Genomic DNA, 13,189 nt, shown 5'->3' with positions numbered 1-13,189 from the left:
AGCAATCAAGAACTGTGGACATGTCTAGTAGTCAGTGATGTGGAGGTAGGAATGACCACTTTCTTTTTTCCTTTAAGAAGGAGAGGTAAAAGCTTTCAAAATGAAAGGCTCTTAAAAAAAAAAAAAAAGTATTCCAATAATCTACTCCAAAGCTGCTCCCCATCATTTCAGGATGAGAATCCCATATTCAAAACCTCACTTAAATTAAAAACAAGGGCCTCATTTCAAGTGCATAAAAAACAGGCGTAAGGGAGTGTTGTACTTGCTTTTAGAAGTTTGTATATAGTCAGTGAAGGTGTGAAGAGCTGTTAAAAAGCTCTGGGTTTGGGGGGGGCACATGTTTGGTACATTACAATTCTGTATCTCCTGGTAAAACTTTAAGTTCATGGGAATGCAAAATGACATTATAAAGTGGTCAAAAATATCTTGTTGTGACTTGTGGTTTGCTGCTAAAACCTGGAGCTTTTGTACAGCCTGTAGGTTACAATTTGTGTTACTTCTAGTTTTTGTTGTCAAGGGTCCTATTTGTGTTGCCTCTGTTGTGTGTTAACCAGCCCCCGATCTGGATGTGTGCTTTTGCCTCCCCCTGACTTTGTGCGAGGACAAGACTGGAGGGTAGAACCATTTTCCCTGCCCAGTTCTGGTTTCCACGGGAAGTAAATCCCTTCTATGAAGGCTGGGAGGGTGCCAGAACACATTGAAAGCTGTGGACCTATGCAACAGTACACAAGCAGCAGTTTAGGGACTAAATTTGCATTTGCATGCTAAAAACAGACCAGGCCATTAGACTCTCCTAGGCACATGAATAGCAGGAGGTGTCCAGGACTCACTGCAACCACAACTTCAAAGACATCGTGTGCCCAAGCGAAAATCAATGTTGTTTTACTCTGACTTGTTTTAAACTGTTGCCAGTTTGCTGTAATACAGAGCCCAGTCTGGAAACTATCTGTGGGGCAGGGCTGTATGTAGAATGAGTCTCCCTATCCTCTTATTCCTATTGTAATCTCAGAGTTTCATCATATTTGTCTCCATGAAGTCTACTCAGGTTTCCAGTTGCAATCTTATATGCCTTCAGTAGGTAAACCTTCCGCTCTGTCACTAGGGAATGCCCGAYTGCAGGCCTAATACAACCACAATTATTCAGGCCATGCCCTCTCCTCTAATTGTGAAAGCCTGCAAACATGGTTTCAAGTCTCAGGGCTTTAACCAGCTGTCAGAATTTGGACAGTCAATTCAGCTGGCTCAGTGATTGGAATCAATCAGTCCTGACTGGCAGTTATTTAATTACCCTACACGTATGCAATTCTAGCAGGGCTCTGGCCCCTGCTTTCTTGTAGTGTATCTCTATTTGCAGAGTGACAGAAAACATTTCATTGCAAATGAGGCTCGTTTCTTTTTAAAAATGGGCACCAACCTCTTTTGGGTCATCCCCCATCAGCTTAAACTTTCTTGGAATCTTGCTTCTGGCGAACTTGCAACCGTTGTAGTACATGCTCCAGGAGCAACCGAAGGAAAATGAAGCACCGCAAGTTTCAGGGTCCAGCCCTTGACATGCGCAAGTCCGTCTAAAGAAAGAGAGAATACAGCCATTAGCATCGGGTGAGTCAGCCTGTAGTGCTCAGAGTGGGTGTCAGCGTTCTGCCGGTGCTGTGGAGAATCACCAGTCTCGGATCTTCTTCCGTCAGTAAATAACGAAGAAATGAAAGAGGGAGTTGCATGTTTTATAACAGATGAATTTATTGGCATGAATAACTTCACGGTTGCAAAGCAAGGACTAGGGGTTTCCTATACTTCTGTGAGAAACCTGGCTTGGCTCAAAAGAGAATGTGTTTAGGTAGATGGTGCCTTATTAGGTAGTGATATTACTGGTACCTGAAAGGTCTCTGCGGACGGCACTGTGAGCATGGGGAGCTCTCTGGCAGGGATTAGGCAGTAATTCCTGAAATAAGACTGTACCCATGAAGCCAAAGGAAGTAACACATAGTAATTACTAAGTCAGTTTTGGCCTAAGCGTTCCTCACCATCAGAAAGACATGGGAAAAAGATAAAGGGCAATTTCTTTAGATGCAAGCTAGCTTCTGTAGATGCTAGCAAAGGCCTCCAGTATGATTTAGTGCATCTAGTTTTTATGACAAGGCAGAGGTACCTGCTGTCCAAGGCCCAGCTGAGATATTGTGTTTTAAATATACTGAGATGCTTCATAACTCTGGGAAGATGTTTTCCCTTATTTTCAAGGATGTTTACTTTGCTTTTCTCAAAAGGTTTGTGGGTTTTCAAGCTGTCTGAAATAGATAGCTTGAAAGGTATGTGCATTTCACGGTAAGAGAGTGAGTGGAGATGCCAGACCCAGGGCTGAAGGTGCGGCTGTACGTTTGCCGAGCGTCCCCTTTGTTTCACTTACTCTTCGTTCAGGGCGCAGCGCCGGTTCGTGAGTGTGCCGTACTTTCTCAGGGTGTCAGTGAGTTCGGAATACAGCTTGTCGGCCAGGCTTGTCGGGATCCCCTCCCAGACCAGGATGAGAATCACAATCACCGCTGTCTCGCATGTGTGGCCCGCTCGCTCACGCACCAAGCAGAGTAGCTTTTCCTCCTGACTGCTTCTGCGGACTACCTGCATGCACAGCAACACACCCCCCCAGAGCCCCAACACAAACAGTGTGTTTCTTAATGTGAAGAGTGAGAGAGTAGGAAACCTCAGCAGTATTGTGTGTGGGGCAGAGCAGTTACTCTACTTCTGCCTTCCTCTTTAGATCTGGCAATGCAGACTGTTGTTTTCATTTAGTGATGTGGGCCAGGGCCACCTTTCTGTTTAATGAAGCAAGGACAGGCTCTGAGAGGCAAATCCTGACTGATGGCATGGAAAGCCGTGGTGGTGGAAACTAGCTTGGTAGAAGCATCCCCCACGCTCGGATTCAGCAGAAATAGTCTCCTGAATCTACGTGCTGATACAGCTGGCCCACTTTGATGAGGTGCAAGAGGAAACAAGATGCTTACTGAGAGATGCATACCTCCACAGAGCTGACACCTGCACTGAGGGCAGGCGCCGCGAAGGGCAAGGAAGGGAGCTAGGGGAAGGGGCTAAATAACTTGTCATGGGAGCTCTCTCCCTTTTCTTCCTGAAGTTAAGCAGCTAAACTTGCGATTAGCCTCCCGATTCTGTGACCTTGCCCGCCCTTCCTACATACAAATGTTACAGCAATGACGACAAAGCAGGAGATATTGTTCAAATAAAAAGGGTGTCCTTGCTTCTCGGTGCCTGTGCTGCTGTGGGTATTTCTGAAAGAAGGTGCAGTCTGGCACGCGTAGAGACTGTAATTATGTATCGGTTTTTCCTCATCCTGTGTTTCCCCAACCCACCCAAACTACTCAGTAATGTTTGTGCCAAAGCAAGACAGTGTTTGCTAAGAGGGCGTACTAACGCCTGTCTTGAACTGGGAGTGCGTTTTAAAAACATCAGTGGTGCACTTGCAGGGCTTATTTCTAAACTAAAATTAAACAGGAAGGAGAATGCCTGATGTTGTGAATCTTAAATCTAAGTGAAAATGCTTTCCTTCTCTCCTTTTGATACCTTTAGGCCAAACTTCATCCCTGCTGATCTCCAGGCAACTCAAGTAAATGGAGCGTGAGCGGCGGTGGGAGCGGGCTATGGGCTTTCTGTTCAGCTGTTTTAAGTTTCTTAGTATCAACTAAAACAATGACACGTCATTGCCATCTGCTTACGTACACAATCTTACTGAGCTAGGTTGGTATTAACGTTTGTGGACATCACTTACCCATTTAGCAATAGGACATCCTTGGGAACTTTTGCCTTCTTTCCCAGTGTAGACAACCCTCTCAATCCTTATAGCTTTACCTTTCTGTCCAAATCTTAAACAGACAAAAATATGTACAATAAGCAGATTCCTTTGGTTCTGCATGAACACTTAAAAGATGGAGCACATTTGTGAGTCTTATCTTAAAAAATACACGCTATTAATTATAAACAGGGAGGGATATGTAATATAATTTATCTTGCTGATTTTATTATGGTGGTGGATTGATGTGTTGAAATAGGCAAATGTCTTTAATACATCATAGATGAGTAAAATTTGTCCATATCGTATTAATATTCCCAAACCTTTTAACTGTTTCTGTAGAGAATTTGTTACAGCTGGCATGTTGAAAAGTGGACTTGAAGTCTCTCTATTTCTGGGAAAATTTTATATTTTTCTTTAATTTCTGGGCTAAATTTAAAGTTATCACTCCGCAACATAAATAATGAAGTTGTCATGGAATGGCTGGCATGCAGTAGCCACTCTATTAATTTTCTGTGCTTGTGCCTCTGTGCTTGATATGGTGTGAATCAGTTAAATCATGATTGATCTGCTTCGTATCTATTTCCTTTACTTTATCATCCATTTAAAAATTGTGATTTCTTTACTTCTGCCTCACTCCTATACTGAATTAGGATCGCAAGATGCCCTCAAATGATGTCATTTGTGTGTGCCTGCTGAGGCTAAAGCAGGCAAGCTTAGTCAAGGTGACGCTTCAGTCAAGGTGATCATGCACTCAAGGCAGAATCTAGCCCAAAATGCAAGCAGTGCTATTACCAGAGCAAACGGGATCACCTTTCTACGTCCTCTGATGTGCCAGTTGGAAATACGTGACAAACGCTAAGTGAAGCAAATCTTGACTCGATAAGAGAAGTGTCAGACCTGTTAGGCCACTTCCAAGCATGTTCTCCCACTGCAGCTGGGGTGACCCTCTGCAGGGCGCGAGCGTGCCCCAGGGCTGCGGGGGCCATGCGTTATAAACCTCTGCATTACAAACCTCAGTGTCTGCAGTCGTACGCTTCCGGCTACGGAGCTGACTCGGCTGCATTTCAGGGCCTGGGCAAATTCTGCTTCAGCAACGTTTCTCAAATTCTGCTGCTCTCAGTGGTGTTACATTACTTAAAATAACCAAGTGTGTGGACTAAATCACAGTCGTCTTGTTCTTTGCCCATTACCTATATAGCATTCAACACAATATTCACTCACGTAACACAGACATCTAATGCTGCTTTGAGAACTTTTGACCTTTCATCCCTCTTTTTGTGCACTAAAATCTTAGTGACACATTTAAGAGCTAATATTTGTATTTAAACTTCTGTCCTTTAAAGGAAATGAAAAATGCTTCTTCTTAGATGTGATCTCATTGTGAAATTTCAGTGTCACAGGAAATTATACAAACAAAATAGAGTTGTACTACACATGTTCTGCAGGCAACTGTTAAGTCACTTTTTCCTACTTAGTCCAGCATGTTAGTATACCTTTGTTTCTTTAATTAACCACATAAAAACGTTTTTAAATCTTAATGTTTTCTATCAGTTTGCTAATCTGGATTGCAGCACAACTGTTTGTATGCTGCTATAGAAATATGTTGTACATAACACTGAAAATTAAATGGACTTTGTCTCAAATCTTTTGGACTATCACAAAGGAATTTGCGCCTGATGTTTGTCTCGCTTGCTTTCAGAGCAAAGCTGCCTGGCTTTACAATCTGAGCAAAATTCACCGAGTGCAAAGTAGGGACTGGGAGAAGGAAAAGGTAAAATGTAGGCATCCACCACAGATTCTGCAAGAAATTTGTTCTAATACAGCTAAAATATCAATTGTAAGTAGGAATTCAAATTCTGGTTTGTTTGGCAGTGGTAATACCTTAAAAATCAACCCACATCCATGGGAAGCTAGTTTAAAAGTGCTTAAATTGTTACTAATGTCACCAACTGCACCCATGTACTTGAGAGTATCTTTATAGCTAAATGCTTTCTTCACTTAGGGATGCAAAATTAACTAGTAAGCTCTGGAGTTCTTCAATCACGGAATCGCAGTTTGTACAATATGAGCAACTGTAAACTAGCTGTTGTTCAATTAGCTTCTATTATACTCTGCTGAGCCTGGCTGAATATATGCATGTTACCTATAATCTCTCAGGATTTCCTTCTGCCAACATAAAATGAAATTAAATGCCAAAAAAAAAAAAAAAAAAAAAAAGTGAGGTCAATATTAAGGATGAAAAATCACACTCTAAAGTCAAGAAATGCAAACAGTTTCATCTCTAATAATTGACAGCATGACATGAATGACTTTCCTATTTTATTTATTATTTGTAAATATGAAAGAATAAATTGGTCAATTCGAGCTCTGGAATTAAGAAATTGTAGCAAGCTTCTCAGAAGGGTCAGTGTTCGCTCCCCCTGCACAGGAAGAAGCAGATTTATGTAGCTTGCATGCATCTGAGCCACTCACAAAGCTGAAAACAAGTATCATTTCTGGGGCAAGCCCTGCACAGGAGTCACAGGGAAGGAAGTGCTAAGAAAGCAGAGAGAGGACCTTTGGACTAACCACCTAGAGTTAATCCGAAGGGTTTAAAATGCCCTCTGTGGTCCATGGTCGCGCAGTGATGAGTGCAGGCCAACAGACTCTGCTGAGAAACAGCGCTACTTAGCTCAGATGCAGCACTGCAGTGACGCCTCTTTGCTCTTGGTTCTGCAGCTAGCTTGAGCTTCTTCACAATTCTGGAAGTCCAGATTTTTAAGGTATTAACAAATCAAATTCCCGTTTGTCTATGACTTACTGGGGAGATTTTTGTTTGCTTGTTTGTTCAGAGGGGAACTGAATTCCTGGATACCTCTAAAAATCTGGCTGCTAGTGTCTGTGCATGCCAAAAGCTACAAGTAATGCAGAATTCACAGTGCAGGAGACACTTCCGTGTGATGGAGTTCTTAATTTAAATACCTTTGAAATGATGGTTGGTTTTGCACTTATGACATTTTTCTAAATAGCACAGATTAGGTGTCCATTCTGTGCCATTCCAAAATCATTTGTTTGCTTGGCTTTGATGTAATAAATATATCACAGGATGCAACATGATACGGGAATTCTCCTCACTCAAGATAAGGCTGTTTATATGCAATACTCTGTGTAAGGGGGATGTTTTGTCAGAAAGCTACTTATCGATTCTTGGGTTGAAATCCTATCCAATAACTTTGTAGTCCTCTGGAAGTGACTGAGTTAGATTTATCTCTTTAGAGATGTACTATATGTTTAATATTGGGGGAGGAGGTATTTTGCTCTCCATCTTCCTCCTCCCTTGGCAYTCCCCTACCCAGAGGAAACACCAGGTCCATGCCTGCTTTCACGGCCATTGCCAGCAGTCTTGCTTGGCAGGCTGGTGAATACTTGTTCCTGCTTGGGTTTGCTGGCATCTGTCTCAAAGTGCGCAGCCTGTGCCAGCCAGCAGACTATTAGCCCTGTCAAATATTGTGACTCTCTGGTGAATAGCACAGTGCGTAATGTTGGCAACACTGGAGTAGCTAAGCCTACAAGTAATTACTTGATTTGCAATTGTTTATTTCTTTATGTGCAAAAGCTGGAAAAATTCTGACATCCACAAAAGGATAAACGTTAATCTGCCCTGTGCCTTTGCACTAATTACCTTTCTTCCATGATTTCTCTAATAGCTGCCACATTAGGACCGGCTCCTAGATGGGTATAGAAAGGACCTTCATCTTTTTCAATAATTTGCTCTGTTTAAAACAAAATAAAGGTTATTACTTTGAAGCTTAATTCTTTAATGTAAAAAGTCACATTGCAAAGCTTACATCTAGCTAATTGGAATAGTGGGCAGAGTTTTCAAACACCTATGTCCAAAGTATGCCCATGCAATTTGTACAAAACATGCAAAGCATGTGGCTAATTCTGCAAATAGCTGTGATATAGACTGTGTGCCTTTTGCTAGCACAAGTAGTTTTTTTCATGTCTGAGGCTTTACACTGAAATTCAAAAGTCATTTTCCAGTTATCACTGAACAATTGTTTCTCTTTCTCCCACTTCCTCCTCTCCCAGTATCTAGAAAGGAGGATAAATGGGATAACAATGGTAAATATTGACCTTAGTGAGCTGTATGGCACTTGTTTTTCAGCAGATGTGTTATAGTGTAGGAACCTACAGCTTGAGAAAGTGGCCGTTAAGGTTATGTACAGAATTTCTGCCACTCAAAAAAGACTGTGTGAAATGAGAAAAGCAAGTTTGCTGAAAGAAATCCTGCACAAGGCTTGGCCAAAACACTTGTATGCTAAGAATGTTGCCTCAGTTCTCTGTGTGTAGGCTGGCCCATGTCAGCATTCACAATATATGCTATATGTTTGTTTTGATACCAGGAGGCAGGCTCCAGCAGTAAGAAAGAAATGGTTGGGCTCTGCTTGGGTTCAGTAGTGGGTAGTGGAAGGAGACGACTTTATGCTTTTTGCAATGTTAACTCCAAAGGCTGAATGAGGTGATGCTGCTCTCAGTGCACGGCCTCTGGGAGCGGGATGAAGGCACGCTATAAACCTGAATGTGTCAGTGGGGAAATGGTTTAATTTAAATCTCCCTAAAAAAGAAGTATCAGTAGGAAAGAGCCATACGCCCTGTCAATTACTCCACGGCACTGGGCTCTTCAAAGAGGACAGGTGCTAGGTTTCATGCTCCATTATTTCCTAGAGGGTCTGCAAAAATGGATATTGAAGAATTAAAATGTAAGAGGAGAATAAGCTCTCTCTGTTTAGTTCCCAATTGCTGTACTAGATGAAAAGACAGCGAGAAGAATGAAATGGTTGCTAGAAAAACTTGTGCCAACTACTTTGGAGAAATGGTCTTAAAAAAAMCCCCAAACAACTGCTGAGTTTAAAAAGCTACATTTTGTAGTTTTTCTTATAAAGCAACCAGAAACAGCAAGGAGCTGGCTTCCAGTTTTCTCATCTTCCTGGGAGTGTTGGAAATTTATTACCTCCTCTTTTTGCTTCCCTAGATCATCACTGATCTAGGCACTGATCTAGATCACAGCCCAAACATTCAAAAAGGCAAAAAGGTCCGTTTTGCAGTTTCAACTTTCCTTTTTTAGTTGGTACGAAATCCCAAGCTTTTGGGGGCTATCAGTAAGTGAAACTACAACAACGATGATGTTGCTGGTGCTGAAGCACACGCACCTTTTGCCTCAGTCTGACATAGCAGTGCAAAATTCATCCAGAAGCAGAGTCCAAAAGTGCCTGTTAGAGCTAACTGGCCAGGTGCAATGTCAGTGCTGCAGGGCAGCTGGGGCTACGGGGCCGTGCCTGTTGCTGCGCTTCTCTTCCCCTGCTCTACTCTTCCAGCTTTTGGGGACCAGGCATGCCGTGATGAACGCTGAGGGTCCCCGCGCTGCTCTTTTGGCGCTGCTTCTGTAGCTTCTCAAAGCAACTGTTGTTTTGTTTTGCTTTGCACATGACAAGTGAGTGAAAGGAAGGAAAAACTTCTGCAGCAAGTCAGGAATCTGGCATCCCTTTGCTTAGGCCTGACTGAGGCAAACGTCAGTAATTTCACTGTGTGAATGAACACTGGAGTAAAGATCTCAAGTTTTGGACCCAAGACATATTTTATAAATGCTATATCTGACCTTGGCTAATAAATTAGATTATGAAGTTGTGACCTACCTTTTATCAGGATGTTGTCRTTATCTGTCTGCTGCTCAAGGAGAATGGATATGAGGTGATAAATTAAATATTTTTATACAATCCATAAACATTCTGACTCAAAAAGCAGACAGATAATTGCTTTATGAAATATTGAGAAGGGCCCATTTGTAGTGTTGGATAAGCGCAGTAGGCATAAGTGTATAAAATTGCAGTTTTATAAGTCTTTACTAATTACTGTTCTGAAAAAAAAAAGCCTCCAACAAAAACATCCAACTATCCCCCACGATCCCAGCTTGAAGGCTAATTTCCTTACTGTGAACTAGTATGTTTTAGTACATTTCTCAGCACTTACCAACACAGCTGCAAGATGGGAAATCATACTGGGTTTTGGCAGGTGTGTCCAATAAATTTTTTACAGGAGTATCCAATAACTTGGAAGGTGAGTCTAAAAAATTATTGAGAACAGTTCCAGCTGTTCTTTTGGTCGGGGTTTTCTCAGCAGAGGAGTTTGCTTGTTGATCTAAGATGGGGGTTTGAGTGTCAAATTCTGCAGCACTGGTATTTCTTGATAGTATGGTGATAGGGCCTGCTGTTTCAACCTTCACATGTTTGGGTGATTTGATAGTAAAAGTCTTGTGATCAAACAGTGATTTGACCTGTATCTGTTTTAGCTGCTGTTCCATTGTCTCAATGATGCTCTTCTGTTGCATGTTCTCACAGCCAAAGTGCTGATTCTCTTGTTTAATTGTTTTTTTCCACATTTTGTTTTCCAGCTGTCCAGTTGATGGGCGCATACAGACATTAGACTTTGAGCCAGCTTCAATTTTGATAGGCTTGCGCACTGCACTGGGACCAATCTCAGTTTTGGGTTGCTGGTATGCTTGTTGCTCCTGTTTTTGTAAGAGATGCCACCTTAGAGCAGCATGCTTTTGAAAATCCTTATGGTTGGGGGACTGAAAATGACAGCCTCTCTGGTCTTGTGAGTGTGGGGGAGTTTGTTGGCTGTGTGGTAAGTACCGCTGAGGAATTTGTGTAGCTTGTTGGCTAGGGATATCTTGATTCAGGCTACTGCCATAGCCTTGTGTTTGCTGGAGTGGTAGCTGTATAACTGAAGCTTGTTGTGTCTGTTGTTCTTGTTCTTGAAAACAGTGATTCACATCTTGCTTTGGGGTSAAGTTATTTGAAAAATACTGCACGTGTTGCAAGTCCTGCATTTTGTKTGCTCCAAAGCGTTCAATATTCGCGGCACTCTCCTTCTTCTCAGCAATCAAGTGCACATTGTTTGGGCAGGGATGCTGCAGACTGGCATCCCTTTTCTGACTGTAAAGGGGAGCTTTGCTGTTCATGCTCTGGACCTGCTCTAGTCCTAGCTGAGGGTTATGCAGTGGGAATGCAGTTGATTTCATGTACTTATTCCCAGTTTGAAAACATTCATCTGCTTTAAGCTGATTGAAGGATGTCCTGTCTAGCGGCTGTTCGGTGTTGCTTTGGGAATGGGAAATGGTTTGAGGCAGTTCTTTATTTTTCATTTGCAGAGCCTGGTGCTGTTGCTGGTTTGGGGTTAGCTGCGGACTGCGTGACAGTTGTGTCTGCTGTGCCTGTTTTTGAAGCATCTGTTGTAAAATGTGTGAATGCAGGAATTGCTCATTTTCCCCTGGCTGGGGATTCAAGTGCTGCTGTTTCAGTGGGGCCCCTAATGGCTGTTCGGCTTGTTGTTCTGGTCTTTGCTGGAGATGGAGCTGCTGTGTAGGGTGTTGCTGCACTTGGGACTTAAGTAGAGAATCCATCTTCGTGAGCTGTGGTGAGTGTTTTTGGAACGGCAGCTGCTGGTCAGCTGTGGGAGGCGGCTGTAGCTGGGAGGTCTCACTTTTGTACAGCAGAGGAATTTGTTCCTGTTGCATTATCTTCTGGCTCTGGGGCTGCCCCAATGGCCCCTTTAATGCATCAGGACTTCCAGCRTACTGTTTTGTATAGGCTGGTTCAGATGTATTTGCCTGGAACTGAAGAATTGATCGTAACAATGCTTCGTTGGGCTTCTGAGGAGGCTCTCCCTGGCGAAACTGAGTGGAGACCAACTCTATCCAGGCTGCTTTTGAGTAATGGGGAGTCTGTTGCACAGACTCTTTCACTTGGTCCTTTTCTTTCTCAGGAGGAATATCGTGTTCTCTCTGTCCTGGGAAATGCTGATAGTGTTGCTGCAACTCACTGTCACTTCCACATACTTGCAGGTTTTGGATGGGAGGCTCTGATGTCGGCGTCACTTCTTCTGAGCGCTGCTGAATTGAGGCAGCCGCAGCAGCTTGTGGGTTGCTTTCACTGACATCTTGTTGTGACGCCTGAGGCTGCTGTGGAAGTCTCTGCTGAGGGTGAAGTTGTTGCTGGCCGAGGCCGGGACTTTCTGACATTGGTCCCTGCTGTTGCCCTTCATTCTTAATCTCTTTAGGAAGAGTTTCATCACATATATTGTCGTAGGAATGGTGTCCTTCTCGCACCACAACGGATAGTGCACTGTTCATTTCTGGAGCAGGAGGAGCGGAGGAATCGTTATTAAACATTGAGTTCTGTTTAAACAAAGCACCATTATTTTCTGCTTGCTCAGAAAACCTTTCCAGAGTGGCCTTCTGAGCTTGCAGGTTACTGCTGGAACTAAGAGAGAGGTCTTGGTTGGGAGCCTGCCCCATATTTCCACGAACAGTACTGTTTCCTACAGATAACTGGTGTGTATCATAGCCTGGAATCTGTTGCTGTAGCTGTAGTTCTGGTTTCTGAAGTGAATAGCTACCTGGCAATACAGGTGGTTTACTGGAGTCTTCTGCATTGTAGACCTCAGTAACCACTACAGCTGGCACTTGAGGCAGCTCAGAGTTTGAGGTCTGTGGGGAAGTGATCTGCCCTGAGGTATGGGATGAATGCGTTGTCTCGTAGGACAACTCATTAGTAGCCTGACTGGTAATGGCATTGATATGAGATGTGTTCTTCTGCATTGCTATGGAAACATGTTCTGGATAATATTGAGACAGTGTTTTCTCCAGGAGTTCACCATGCATGCTTTCCATGGAAGAGGCAGAAACTGTAGCACCATTAGGCATTGGCACTGCCTTGTTCTTAAGTAGTAAGACAATGTCTCTGTTGTGGCAATGAACGTTTTCCCGCTCCTGCTCATTCTGCACCAGGAGGTCTTGAGGGTTTTCTGAACCACCACTGTTGTATCTTGAAGTCTGTTTCAAATCTGTAGCTTCATTTTCTTGTCCTGTAAAACTCTCTGTTTTCTTCTCACTGTAACAATTGGAGACACTTGGTTTTTCATAATTATCTTCTGGCTCAGCTTTTTCTCCGTTTACTTCTTTGTCTTGTTTAACTTTCTTGCTCTGATGAAGTCCATACAGAGAGGGCTCACTGAAAGTGCGTTTTATCCCACCATTTTGCATATATTTGGAATATACTTTCTTTTCCTGTAAAAGGTCAGGGCTAACTCGATTATTTGGATTTCCCTTCACGTGGGGCACTCCGTGGTTGCTTTTAATGAATAGCCACTCATGGTCACCATTTACTTCAACTTTGGGCCTCTCTGTTACTGGACTTCCATTCTGTAGCTTCATTGAAAAAGGCTCTGTCTGGCAAACGTGAGAAGATTGCGGTATTAGAAATGGACTCAATCTATTGCCGTCAACATGGTTGGTTCTGTCCTGTTCCATCTGGCCTGCTCCGGGGCCATCCACAAGGCTGCCCTCTGAAC

General features: G+C 43.1%; 1 protein-coding gene across 2 annotated transcripts in view; it reads right to left on the bottom strand.

The window, feature by feature from the left end:
- TET2 (tet methylcytosine dioxygenase 2) overlaps positions 1–13,189 on the bottom strand; it is a 24,434-nt gene extending 11,245 nt beyond the window's left edge. The window contains exons 1-5 of one of the 2 annotated variants that reach the window (XM_026078338.1): positions 9,806–13,189; positions 7,458–7,548; positions 3,773–3,866; positions 2,402–2,634; positions 1,415–1,565 (exon numbers count right to left, since the gene is read on the bottom strand). In XM_026078338.1, coding sequence (XP_025934123.1) covers positions 1,415–1,565; positions 2,402–2,634; positions 3,773–3,866; positions 7,458–7,548; positions 9,806–13,148 — 3,912 coding nt within the window. In that variant the 5' untranslated portion in view covers positions 13,149–13,189. The remainder of the gene's footprint in view (positions 1–1,414; positions 1,566–2,401; positions 2,635–3,772; positions 3,867–7,457; positions 7,549–9,805) is intronic. The other variant, XM_026078339.1, reaches the window with a different exon arrangement.

Source organism: Apteryx rowi, unplaced genomic scaffold, assembly GCF_003343035.1.
Source record: "Apteryx rowi isolate R43461 unplaced genomic scaffold, aptRow1 scaffold_48, whole genome shotgun sequence".
In the NCBI taxonomy this organism is placed as follows: Eukaryota; Metazoa; Chordata; class Aves; order Apterygiformes; family Apterygidae; genus Apteryx; species Apteryx rowi.
This window is presented reverse-complemented; position numbering and strand designations above follow the sequence as displayed.